The sequence below is a fragment of the Mustela nivalis genome, assembly GCF_964662115.1.
Source record: "Mustela nivalis genome assembly, chromosome: 7".
In the NCBI taxonomy this organism is placed as follows: domain Eukaryota; kingdom Metazoa; phylum Chordata; class Mammalia; order Carnivora; family Mustelidae; genus Mustela; species Mustela nivalis.
The window spans coordinates 127,894,396-127,908,719 of record NC_139026.1 but is presented as its reverse complement, the minus strand read 5'-3'; the positions used below and the strand labels follow the sequence as shown (position 1 = coordinate 127,908,719).

The 14,324-nt window shown below is 37.2% G+C and overlaps 1 protein-coding gene across 1 annotated transcript in view; it reads right to left on the bottom strand.

The window, feature by feature from the left end:
• MALRD1 (MAM and LDL receptor class A domain containing 1) overlaps positions 1 to 14,324 on the bottom strand; it is a gene marked incomplete at its 5' end in the record, with an annotated part of 779,396 nt that overhangs the window by 730,839 nt on the left and 34,233 nt on the right. Inside the window, 3 exons of the mRNA XM_082742491.1 lie at positions 1,377 to 1,473; positions 11,976 to 12,137; positions 12,235 to 12,329. Of these exons, the coding sequence (XP_082598617.1) occupies positions 1,377 to 1,473; positions 11,976 to 12,137; positions 12,235 to 12,329 (354 nt within the window). The remainder of the gene's footprint in view (positions 1 to 1,376; positions 1,474 to 11,975; positions 12,138 to 12,234; positions 12,330 to 14,324) is intronic.

The window sequence follows — 14,324 nt, the reverse complement described above, 5'->3', positions numbered from 1 at the left end:
CAGAGAAGACAGCATGAGGGGAGACTGAATGGCAGAGCAGTAAGTAGTTGGGTCTTCTCTGTGTGTGGTCGACAGTGTATTCTCTTCTGATCTATTGCTTCCCTTCTGATAAATCCTAGAAATATTACCTTCTGTTGGTGAAAAGGCACTGAGGTTTATACTTCAACTATTTACTTCTAGTAATGGGTGGACCTTATAAAGTCTGCTCCCTTAGTTCTCCATTTCAATTTATCTGTAATTCAATTTACCATATAGTGATTTCTTAGCTAAAATATACTGATAACTGATAATATAAAGATGAGAGAAAGCTTTTTGTGTTCTAGTGTGGAAGGAGCTGTCAACAGCTCCTATAAAACCCTACCATCTTATCTAAGTGGCAAGAGATGCATTCCTATAAAGCTCTTCTACCAGCAGAAGTGCTGTTTGAAATCGAAGCATAATACAGGCATCTTTTATCAAGATTCCTTGGTCTCCTTTAGGTAGATCAACTCATCTCTTCTGTTCTCAAAATATAATTTACCACAACTACCATATCTTTGTACCAAATTAGAACTTAGAATCCTCTCTACAAAGTACCTATATTTGCTATCTCATACTACAGTATAACATTTAAAAGGGAAAAAAATCTATCAACTATCTATAATCATATATATGATTCTTGCATGATCATTAGACTAAATTAATTTATCCTGACCAATTCATAATTTATTTATTATTTATAAAATTTATTATTTATTTATTTAATAATAAATTTGTTATTTTTTATTTATAAAATTAATTTATCCTGACCAATTCATAATTTTAAACTTTTCTATTGAGAACAATATGCATGGTAAATAGAATTCAGTTAATATAATCAGAGAACCAATATGAGTAATTTTTTAGATCTGATACATGTGGATTATTGATCTAGCTATTTCAGTCTAAATAGAAAATAGATTATAACTAATATCTCTCTCCCTCCAGTTGTGTCTTTCAGTGAAAGAGTCAAATCAATTCACCAAGAAGATAATTTCAAGCCTGGAGAAGCCAGTTTTCACTTTTCTCCTAAGGGGCAAAGAGTTCTCTTGGTGAGATTTAACTAGCCAGTGTAAACATTGCTACAAGGTTTCAAATCTGAGACCAAATTATCCCTTCAACTCTTAACAGCATCAGACGCAGTGAAAAAACAATTTATTTTAACTTCTGGCATAAACCTAGACATTGTTATACAATGGAAAATAGCCCACTTTAAAACATCAGGCAGAAAGAAAGGACAAACGAACGAGCATACACAATGCTTTCATTTCATTCAAAGAATGAAAGTCATTACACAATGTTTAAAATGCACTGAACTTATATACACAATAAGGATAAAAATGAGAAAAAGTTCTTACCATTTGCAGGCAAGCAGCCTGAACTGAAAGATATATCGTCAATAGCTATGACTTCATCCTGTTCAGGAGTTGAAATTATTTGACCTTGAAAAACCACCTGCATAAGAAAAACAAAACAAAAGCATAAAGCAAGGAATATTATAGCACAGAGCCTACAAACAAACAAACAAAAAAAAAAAATGCCAGTTCTAGAAACACTTTGGTGACCATGACATTTCCAAGTCAAAAGAAATCCACACATATATTTTCAAGGACAAGAAAACTGGTCAGCTCTTTATCTCCAATGTCTACCATAGGTTATATAACATGTTTGTGAAATGAACCAATATTCATCCGGTTTTTGCCGTCTTATGGTCTCTGCTTGGTTTGTATGTGTTCACACTATTCAGTATTTACCAGCCCTTGGACCCAGCTCCATCCTGATCTCTGGTTCTTGGCATTTTGCAACGGTGCCACATTTCCACCTCTGGCTCTCTAAATTTTGCTCACAGGCTTGCCTTGGCATCCTCGTGCTCTATCCTTCTGCACATTTTCTGCCGTTATCTAAACAAAACTTGGGACAGTGACTAGAAATGGTTGCGCAGTGACTTATTACTAGAACGAGTGAATGTGAGGGTTATCTGGGTGGCTCAGCCAGTTGATTTTCCTTCAGGTCATGATCTCTGAGTCCTGGGATTGAGGCCCACATCAGGCTCCATGCTCAGTGAGGAGTCTGCTTGAGGATTCTCCCTCTCCTACTCCGTCTGTCCCCATGCCCCCCCATCACGCTCACTCTTGCTCTCTCCCTCTCTCTCGCTCTCAAATAAATAAATAAATAAATAAATAAATACATCTTTTTTAAAAAAAAATGAGGAATGTGATATTGTGATGTAAATCCAGACCAAGTCTGCACCAAGATGAAATACTCTGGTGTAATAAATCTGAGAAACTTAGGAAGAAACGACTCTCTAATTTCCTAGTTACTTATATCAACAGAAAATTGCTGTGTTGGTGGAGAGCATTATTCCCAACCTCACCAATGAATACCAGTGATGTTTGAGGCTTAATTCATAGATGCATTAAACCATGTGCATTGTTCAGCCTTATTTAAAATATAAACATTTTATTATTTCAGAATGTCAGCATTGCTTTTTTAGCTTGACAGCTGATCTCCACACAGCAGACCATAGCAGGTCCTTATGTCATACCACATTCTCTCTACAACATGACATACTGATGTATTTCCTTTCAAACAAGATGCTATCTAAAAGACTACTGAAAATATAATGTGAAACATCCACAACCTGTTGAGTAATATGTCAACATGTAGCCCTAAGAGAGTCCTCATCACATAAAACATAATAACCACACGACTACTTGTAAAGGAGGACAATGCTGGAAAAGGCCTATCAACGATTGTTGTGTAGACCAACAAAAGATGAAGTGCTGGCTATACATTTGAAATATAAAATTTTGAGGAAAAATAGAAATAGGATGGCAAAAGTACTTGGCAAACAGTATTAACCATCTCTAAATGATTTTACTACAGATTGTGTGATCTCTGGTAGAGACTAGGTCTTTCTGGGAATACATACAGGAAAGTAGATGAAATGTGACTAACCTCAAGTAAACCACATCTAGAAGATAACAATTACAGAGAATTGAGTCTCAAGGTTTATTTGTAGCACCTAGCTGATCAATTTCTGCAAAATCCCTTTACAGTGTCTTAGTATCAAAATCATGACTGAAATGGGAGTATTTACATGCATACTAATTGATTATTTTCTCGGTATTTTATTTCACTACTTTCCCCAGAATTTTCTATAAACCTGTTTGGTTTATAGTTTTAGTCATTCTTTTTACAGTTTCTAAAAATTTAGTTTGTAGATTCCATTTGGTAAGAAAATTAGTGGATATCTTTTCCATTTAACATTTTAATATTACTTCTGATACTGAGACAATTTTGGTTATTAGATTTGGGCTACTCTTTTATTAATTCCTTTTTTTTTTTTTTTTTAAGTAGGCTCCACATCCCGGGAAGAGCCCTACGCAGGGTCTGAACTCAGGACCCTAAGATAAAGACCTGAACTGAGATCAAGAGTCAGATGCTTAACTGACTGAGACACCCAGGTGCCCAAATTTGGGCCACTCTTAGTCATGAAATAACCTTATGTTTGTACTGGTGTAAGATTCAATGAATGACTTAAACTGCATGAATATAACAGTCACACTGCAAACATTTTCATCCCTTTTGTGACCCAATTTACAAACATTTAAAATTGTGTTGCAAATTTGTTTTGCTTTTTTTGTTTGTTTTAATGATTTTATTTATTCATTTGACAAACAGAGATCATAAGTAGGCAGAGAGGCAGGCAGAGAGAGAGGAGGAAGCGGGCTCCCTGCTGAGCAGAGAACCTGATGTGGGGCTCCATCCCAGGACCCTGAGATCATGACCTGAGCCGAAGGCAGAGGCTTTAACTCACTGAGCCACCCAAGTGCCGTGCTTTGCTTTTCAATAAAAAGTCATTTCAGAGGGGAAAGAAAAGACTTACATAGGGTTGATTTTATCTGAGGGGAGTAGAGCACAATGATTAAAGTATGTGTTTGGAAACAGACTACTTGGGTTCAGACCCTCGCTAAACCACTTAATAGCAACAGGTCACTAGAAGTTATTTAACATCTCTGTACCTCAGTTTGTAAAAAGGCACTATAAAAAGGCACTGATTAAAATAAGTTATTGGGGTGCCTGGGTGACTCAGTCGGTTAAGCGTCTGCCTTTGGCTCAGGTCATGACGCCAGGCTCCTGGGATCGAGCCCCGCATCTGTCCTTTTCCTGGTGCTCCCTGCTCGGTGGGGAGTTTGCTTCTCCCTCTCCTTCCACGCCTCCCCCCAGTTCATGTCCTCTCACAAATGAGCTCTCTCTCAAATAAATACTAAAATCTTTAAAATAATAATAATGTTATTCCCTATATGTTAAGATTTATGCACAGATAAATGAGTTATTACATGTCTATCAGCACTTGGTATACAGTTAGGATTAAATAAGTGTTACCTATTATTGTAACACAGAGTTATTATAAAGTATGTAAGCCACTGTATGAATAGTGTATTTATAGATAAAAAATCTGTTCTCTACAGATTAAGATGTATCCTTCTTGAAAATCTTTTCACCTGTTTTTGCTGAGCTAAGGACACACCAGTGGCAGCCATATTTAAAGAGAGAAGGAGAGATAAGCATGAACTAATCACCAGTTTGTTCCTTCTTTCTCCACACTTTCTTCTCAAACCCATTGATCTTCAGGGTTTAAACTGTCACCCAAGCTGATGAAACACAAATTTATATCACAAACATCATCCACTTCTCTGAGCTTTCTGCCCATATCTCCACAGCCTCCTGGACATTTTCACCAGATGACAAAAGTCACTTCTAAGTCATACTCTATGAAGATAGACTTCTCTTTTAAGAGAAGATAGACTTCTCATAGACTACACTTCTAGTCATACTCTTCTAAGTCAAATACTCTATGATTCACTTACATGTGGAATCTATAAAAGCCCATATCTCCACAGCCTCCTGGACATTTTCACCAGATGACAAAAGTCACTTCTAAGTCATAATATTTTTTTCCCCTCCCATGACTCCCATTCTCTGACAGTGGCACCAGAAGACTGTCACTTTCAATGCTCAAAACTCTAAAGTGGCTTGAGGAATCACATTCTCTTCTAGCCCTACATCCAAATCCTCAAGACCTGTTAAGCCTTCTCTTCTTTTTATTCCAACTTCTCTCCCTGTATCTTCATTCCTGATCTAATGAAAAGGCTTTTAAGTGACCTTTTCACTTTCAATTGTCTCCATCAAAGTTTGCAATATGCATATTTGTTGGATTTAATTAAATTACACATTAACTTGGTCTAACTGAAGGGAACTTAGTGTGAAAATTGGCTTCCATTTGAGCCCACTGGACTAGCAAGGGGAAATGTTTCTCTTAGGGAGAACACTATTTCTCTAAATGTAGGGAGATTCACACATTGGTCTGTGTAGCTATAAAACTTAAGACCCATCATACATAATGCAGTACTCAAATTAAATATATTTAAACAGAAAGACTTTCCAGATATTTTGGCTGGGATCCTGAAAAGAGGAATGGGTTGAACCAGCTCAAGAAAGTGGAATCTCAAGATGATTTTTTTAAAAAGTAAGGTCTAGGGTCAGAAGCCATGTTTGTGTATGGTAGTTGTATTTCTAAGAAAAGTGAGGTCTAGCATTCATTGTTTTCCCCAAAACTTTGGTAAATAAGTTTTTCCAAACATCCACCTCGTTTTAACTGCATTAGGGAAAATAAAGCAAGTAATAGCAAACTAGCAAATAAAATAACCAGATAATGAAGTTAGAAGTTTAACGACATCACAGAAGTCAGGTAAGGGCTGCACAGATCAACAGTAAATAATAGACAAATTGCTTTCACCCCAAACATTTTAAGAGAAGATGGCCTCTAAGGGAGGCAAGGAGTCAGCGTTCAAGCCTTCAAGATTTAAATCTTCAATGAATCTTTGACAGTAGCTAAATAATGGCCATAAACTTGCTTGGGTGACACCAGTAACTGCATGAACAGAAACTCTAGTAGTTAGATTTATCATTTGAAAGTTTTTTAAATCAGTAGTGTGCATTCAATATTATTTCTCAAGCAAACATGTGAAATGCAAAAAGATGACTGTAATTTTTTGCCATCAGGGGTTCACACAGTAAATAGTCTTGACTTAGAAGGGAAAATGACTCCAATCATGATTTAGGAGAGTTTGAGAGTAGATTTTTTTAACTTAATAATTTGTATTTATTTTTATGAGTACTTCTCTTTCGTCCATGTTAATAAAATCTATTGTTTCTGAATACAAGGTTGCTAAGAACTCTTTGGCATGTCGAAATGGAATATCAAAGAAATGACTTTAGGAGATAATAGCATAAAAAATGCTTTGATATCATTTTAAAATTCAGGCATTGACTTCTCATTATCTTTGAGAATCCAAACATTTGACATGAAAATCACAGTCAGTGATATACTTAGTAATACAGTATTCCTTCCTTCCTACCCATAAAACCAATATGAAAGTGCCTTCAAGAACAAAGAAAAGAACAGTGAGGGAAGGTTTTACTTGCATCTGAGACTAAATTTCTGCTATATATTTGGCCTGGTTTATTATTTGCTTCTGCAAATATTTTAGGACAATAGCAAAATGAATTGCTTAAATCTACAATTCTGAGAAATGCAATTGCAGTTAATCAGCAGAATAATGTGTAAAAATGTTGTTTTATCCAACACAGCAGGCAAAAGAATGTTTCATGAGTCACCTGCAACATATTTGGACAAATCTAGAAGTTGGATTTTTCCATCTATACTTTATAAATCCTTATAATGCTTTTTTTATTTTTTTTTAATCCTTATAATGCTTTAACATGATAGAGAAATGATCACGGCTCAGTGAGTAAATGATTAAGATGTGAAATCAAACTATCTTGGGTTCTAATCTGGATGGAGTTTAATAGGTTACTTCACTCTCCGATGCTTGTGAATTATAGTTCTGATTCAGAAGACTGCTGTGCAGGGCCCATAAAATCATATATACAAAGGACTAAATGCAGTGCATTATATGGGGTAGTAAGTGTTCAGTAAATACTAGATGTTATTACTCCTTAAACATCTTCAGAAACTTTCTTAAATGCTGCTGTCTTTGTTGACTAGATGCATAAACACAATTCCTTGTCAGGTTGCAGTATTCCCTCAGAAATGAACGAGCTTCATTTCATTAAGGTGTGGACCTAGCACTGTACACATAAAGGTGACAAAGCCCCCACATGACAGAGACTTTTTCAGAAGCCCATGCTACACCCTAGTCCAGCAGAAACTGCCATCTCCTATTTGGACATCTCTAAAGGAAGCATGAAAGGCATGTCCGAAGGCAGCATGGAGGGAAAACTGCAGAAAACAGAGTAATTCTCGGAGGCCTATAAACTGATGAGGCAGCAGATATTGTCTGGAGACGCTGATTACAAAATACCCTCCAATAAACCTGTCACTCAAGCTTTTGCAGGACGAAGCTACGAGAGGATGGCGGGAAGTGTGACAAGCACAGTGCGTCTCTGTGGTTCAGCTAAGCAAAAGCATGCGAACACCTGCTCCCTTGCTGACAGGACAGAATGAACACATGCCTGCAATCTTAAAGATTGGTGTAGCCAAAGGATCCCAGGAGAGTCATACGGTTTCCTAAGTTTTACAAAGCCTCTAAGGTAGAGGCGTTGTTTTCATATCAGCAATAAAGTATTTTGGCAAACTACTTAATATACTGCACAGGCATCTGCTTTCGCTGGAGCCACTGACTCATTTTAAAGCACTCAAGTGAATAAACTCACTGCCTCAGCTACAGCCCCACGGCCCCCGCAGTGATATATTTGGGAGTTTTCAGTTTTATAGTTAGCTGCTACACATATTTAATCATCAGCCCCTGCAATGGGCCACTTGGGAATGGATAGATGGGAAAAAACAAGGAAGTTGTTTTAAAGGGTTTAACACACAAGTCTCAGCTGGTTCCAGTTCTACCCAATGCCCAGATCTCCCTCTGGGTACCCTACCCATGAAGATCTTGACCTTGAGTTGGAGACAGAGATGGGACAGCAGAAAGCTTGGTAAAAAGATAGGTTAGGGTCCTTTAACCATCCACTCTGCTTCAGAGTCAGAAAGGATGTATAAATGCTGACAAAGTTTATACACAGACAAAATCCTGTTTCAGTCATTAAAGTTATGTGAGCATATAGACAGAAGGGACTTCAGCAAGTTCATCCTTCAGTATCTAGTCATAGTGATTCGATCCCCTCAAAAGCACTCTTGGCTCTGATTTGTTGCTCTTGTGTTTTGTTTTGTTTTGCTTTGTTATTGAGAGAAGACAGAGAGACATAGGTTAGAAAAAAGAGAAGTGTTAAGAAATAAACTAGGGGCATCTGCGTGGCTCAGTGGGTTGAGCAATTGCCTTCAGCTCAGGTCATGATCTCAGGGTCCTGGGATCGAACCCCACATTGGGCTCCCTGCTCAGTGGAGAGCCTGCTTCCTCCCTCTCCCTCCGCCCCTCCCCCCTCCACTAATGCTGTCTCTCTTTCCTTCAAATAAATAATAAATAAAATCTTAAAAAAAAAAAAGAAAGAAAGAAACTAGAAACTTCTTTAGTGGTTTATGATACCTGAAAATCCACAATAAATTAGATGCATTAATGGTGCTCAGAGTTCTCAGTCTGCACACACACACCCCAAATCCAGGAACACATAGTCTCCCTTCCACATGCCTATCATTACTGCCCCCCTTACAAACTATCTATCAGATAAGGGGTTAACATCCAAAATAGATAAGAAACTCATACTACTCAATAGCGAAAAAAATGTCACACAAATAAAATAGTTAGAGAATATCCTTCCAAAGATTGACATTCCAAAGAAGACAGAGAAATAGCCAACAGGTACATGAAAAGATACTCATCCTCACTGATCATCAGGGAAATGCAAATCAAAAGTACAACGAGATACCATTTCACACCTCTCAGAGGAGCTATTATCTAAAAGATGAGAGATAATGTGTTTGGAAGGATGTGGATAAAAGGGAAACCTTACTTGTTGGTGGGAATGGAAACTGGTGCAGCCGTTATGAAAAACAGTGTGCTGGTTCTTCAAACCATTAAAAACTGAACTACCGTATGATCCTAGCAATCCCATTTCTGGGTATTGAACTGAGATCACAACCTCAAAGAGATATCTGCACTCTCATATTTATTGAAACAGTATTTACAACAGCCAAGCCATAAATAACCCAAGTGTCCATCAACAGATGAATGGAGAAAGAAAATGTGGTATATTCATACAAAAGTATAATTCAGCCAAAAATGGAAAGAAATCTTATCACTTAGGACAGCATGCTGGAACTTTGAGGGTACTATGCTAAGTTAAATAAGTCACAGAAAGACAAATACTCTATGATTCACTTACATGTGGAATCTATAAAAGCCAAACATAGAAACAGAGTAATTTTTCAGTTGCCAGGGTCTGCATGGTAGGGGAAACAGGGAAATAATGGTCAAAGGGCACTAACTTCCAGCTATCAAATGACTAAATTCTCAGTATCTATAAACAGCATGGTGAATATAGCTAATAATACTGTATTATATACTTCCAAGTTGCTAAGACAGTAGATCTTAAATGTTTTTACTGCATGATAAAAATTATAATTTTGCAATGTGATGGGTATGTTAGCTAACTTTTTTGTGAAAATCACTTCACAATGTACATGCATCAAATCATCATATTACATCCATTAAACTTACACATATATCAGTTATATCTCAATAAAGCTGGGAGAAAATTCTTTTCTTCAAACATACTAGGAACATTCCCTGAATCCCATCTGATACACCCTGAGTGCCCCAAGTGAGTCTTTGTTAAATCAATCAATCAATCATTCACAGGAGGACTTGAATGCCTGATGGCTTAAGATACCCTATGGTCCCCACGCAGCCCCCACACCAATATATCTGACTTCAATAGAGTGCAAAGCTTCAAGTGGCAGAGTTATGTTTCCAGCCATACAGTTCCTCCAATGTGCTCTCATCTAGGTGTCATTTAACCATCTACGAAGTGATTTTCTCCGATCCTCTTTGGAACCCCATTTAGTTTACAAAAGCCTGAAATTTCAAACTACAGTGAATTTATGACAGATCAATTAAGAAAATGTGTCATTCTTAGAGCTCACAATTCAATTTTACAGTAGAAATCCTGCTCATTCTCCCATCTTTCCTCTTGCCACTCAAAATAACTGAAGTTAAAATTCAATCCAATTCAATCCCTATAGTTAAGCAAGTGCTAAATCCATCACATGGCAGATGATTTTCTACTCTGTATTAAAATTACAAAATTGATTATTATACTATTCAAATAACAGACAATAAAGGAAACCTGCTTTAGCCAAGATGGCTAAATTGGCCTGCAAACCGGGTTTAAAAAGCAAATTTATAAAATGCTTTAAGATCCTGTTTTTAATGGGAAATTTTTCTCAGCTCTCTCAAATGTAAAAATATGCAATGCTTTACCAAGAACTCCTGTAATAATCATGAGATTATAATTTCCACCATACATAAGTTTTATTAGGCTGCATAAATAAGTTTGTCTTTTATAGGCTTGCATGGGCTTTCCTTCTCAAAATTATTTTGGAAAATAAAGGCTGTATTGAATAATTTGAGTTTAGCCATGAAATGAATATGACAATTATTCTACTTCAACAGCATTTGGAATTAGTATTTAAATCAAATAGTCTCTTTCCTCATTACCCAATATAACTCTGTTCTCTGATAAGCATGAGAAAAGTTTGGATGATAAGTAATTCTTAAGAATAAGAAATGAGAAGAAAGAGGAGGTTGGAATAGTAAAAGAAATAGAAAATGAAGGGGATTTAAAAAATTAAGAAGATAATTAGAAAGCTGATATATAAATATATGTTAAAATATATCAACTTTGGGGTTTTTTTTAATTTTTTATTTTTTGTAAACATATATTTTTATCCCCAGGGGTTCAGGTCTGTGAGTCGCCAGGTTTACACACTTCACAGCACTCACCAAAGCACATACCCTCCCCAATGTCCATAACCCCACCCCCCTTCTCCCAAACCCACTCCCCCCAGCAACCCTCAGTTTGTTTTGTGAGATTAAGAGTCACTTATGGTTTGTCTCCCTCCCAATCCCATCTTGTTTCATTTATTCTTCTCCTACCCCCTTAAGCCCCCATGTTGCTCAACTTTGGTTTTTATACATAACATTTAAACCTGTCTTTTGGGTGACTGGCCATCCCAGTTTCCTGAGACTGTTTGGTTTCAGTGCTTGACAGTCCTGGCAAATCCCTTAGGCCTTGGCCAACTGAGACACTGGTCATCTTATTTTTAATTCATCTATTATTAATGATATAGGAAAGATATTAGGGTTTGAAGCCAGGCAGCCAAGAAAGAATTCTTGAGATGTCTTTGGTGCAAAAAGGTAGTTTTATTAAAGCACGGGGATAAAACCCATGGGTAGAGAGGGCTACACTGTGGTCACGAGGAATGGCTTATTATATCCTTTCAAGTTGGGAGGGCGTTAGGGATAGTGTTCGTCTCTAAGGAATTTTGGAAACAAGGTTTCCAGACTTGAGGGGAACCAGCTGTTGTTGGGAAAGGTCATTTATTACTGTCTAATAAAACCCGAGACACGAGACCCTTCAGATGTGTATTGGTGGGCCATATGCTTGGAGAATGATTGCCAACATGTATCTTGGGGGTAGAGATACAGGATATTTCCAAAGGAATTTTTATATATGTTAAAATAGACTTACAGGGTCCTGGGGGTCAGGCTAAGACTGCCTCTTCCCATTAGCAAATAACATCAAGGTAACTGAGTTCCTAGAGGAATGTTACTCGGCCTATTTTAAGGACTTGTCAATAGGCTGTAGGGAGTAAGGAAATTTAATAACTTTTCTTCTGCCTTTGTTTCCTACATCAGTTAAAGACCTGTATTTTACCATTTTTCCTTCAAGGACACAGTTAGAAAATATAACATGCATACCTGAAATTTCTGGTTGCTCTGGATGTCCATGACATTTCTCTCCCACTGATTGCGGAGCCCAGCTGTGCTTTGCCATAAATGCTGGATGGGACCACCACGTGTAGTTTGAAGGCCAGCCACTAATTTGTTACTCACCTGGCTGGAGAAGTAATAAAATGTAATCTGTGAAAAATAAGTAATATCTGAATTATATTACTCATTATAAAACAGAATTTCCCAAATGTGAAAAGTATTTGAAATGCTGTGTGTTTTCAAGTACCTGACAGGGATGTTGGTTATTCGTCGGAAGAAAGATTCTGCTTCTTAAGTCTGAGGAAGTAGAATTCCCTTTGGAGACCAGTGAGAGGAAGTGGGCTGTGGGTAACAACAGTCAGCGTGTTACTGACAGAAATCCTTGGTAAATTTATTTAGTATACCAGGCAGTAAGAATGTAGGCCCATATCCACATTAGGTCAATATATTTCTGTTTCAAGAATAAAATATTTAACCACACCATTCATTTTTGCAAATGGTCTGGCTGATCATTTTATGTCTCTACATTCCCCAGAGAAATATCTTCTTGTGATTATACTCCCTATAACACTACTATGAGCTGCAGTCACGACCTAATTTATCTCCTGCAACACAGGAAGTTATATCCCTGCAAAGACAGTATCCAGGGAAAACAAGGTACTGGCATCACCAAAATAAATGAAAACTTCAAAGGAGATCATTGTTTGCTCTAGAAAAAATTGGATCAAAGAGTCCCAGCTTTCCCTGTGATCGTAGAAAATGATGCAGAGCCCTGATGCTGTCCCACATTTTGCAGTGAAGACCTTGCCAGAGAACCATTATTATTAAAGGGCTAGAACATAAGTGTGGGACATTTTCTGGGCTTTTATAATTTCCTACAGTGCTTGACACAGTTATAGCGTATAATTGGGGAACTAACTGTGTCCTACTCTATTTGGTGTCTTGCTATTTGTCAAAAGGAATGAAAAGATAATGTTGATGATTATGATAACCTATCGACCAAGTTATTCCATGGTCATTTAAAGCTGGGTTGGAAATCAAATTTAATTGTCATATCATTGAGAGAATCGATAGTAAAATTATGAAACCTAAGACACCTCTTCTTCCCTAGACCTATTTCAAAACTGTACCCTAATTACCAGAAAATAATGACATTAATGATTGCTGTAAATAAGGTCAGAGCCATAACTGAAACCCCTGCAATAACAAAAGACCGTTCTGAGAATGTACTCCCTGGAATAATTATATAAACATGATTTAGATGAAGAGCTGGTATCACGTAATACAGTGGACAGTCATTAGTTTTCTCTTGCTTCATGTTCAGAAGGTAATGCAAATGCTAAGCAAATGAATAATCAAATAATCATAATGAGTTATTATATTTACTATATATCATATTATCACTTAAATAAGTATTATTGCAATCATATTACTAGCAATACAAATGAATAGTATTCAACTGGGTGGCTCAGTCTGTTAAGCATCCAACTCTCGAGTTCAACTCAAGTCATGATCTCAGGGTAGTGAGATCAAGCCACGCATGAGACCCCAAGCTCAGTGTGGCATCTGCTTGAGGCTCTCTCTCTCCCTCTCCTTCTGCCCCTTCTCCTGCTCACACTCTAAATAAATATATAAAAAATAAATATCTTTTTTAAAAATGTAAAGTTTTATTTTTTAAAAAAGGCTTTATTTGTTTAACAAAGAGAGAGAGAGACAGAGTGAGCACAAGCAGGGGAGTGGCAGGAAGGAGGACAGGGAGAAGCAGGCTCCCTGCAGCACAGAGAGCCCAGTGCAGGACTTTATCCCAGGACCCCGCATGACCTGAGCTGAAGCCAGATGCTTAACTGACTGAGCCACCCACGTGCCCAAAAGGTAACATTTTAAATTCAGAAACAGCTTGATATCTTTTAACACTTGTCTAGGAATAAACTTTCTTCTTATGGGAGAAAACAAAGAAGTGTTCAAAATGCACCCAACACCAACATCTGATTTCTACCTTTAATTCCAACAATGTAGTGGCAATACAAAGTATTTCTTTAAATGCACACTCAATTTTACCTTGATCCCTACAGTGTGAATATAGAATTTCTTTAACTGATGAAGCTGTTCCTTAGAGAAAAATACTATCTTATGGAAAACTCTCCCTTGTTCTCCAAAATACGTTAGTCATCCTGTCTATAAGTATACAAGAAAGAAGCACATCCTTGGCAGTGTAAGTTTTCCTCGCATGTACATTCCCTCATCCTACACCCCATCCTACTGCTGCTTTTAACCAATGAGAAGAGACTCACGAAATTGATAACCAAAAATGTACCAAATGTTTTTGACACATACTCC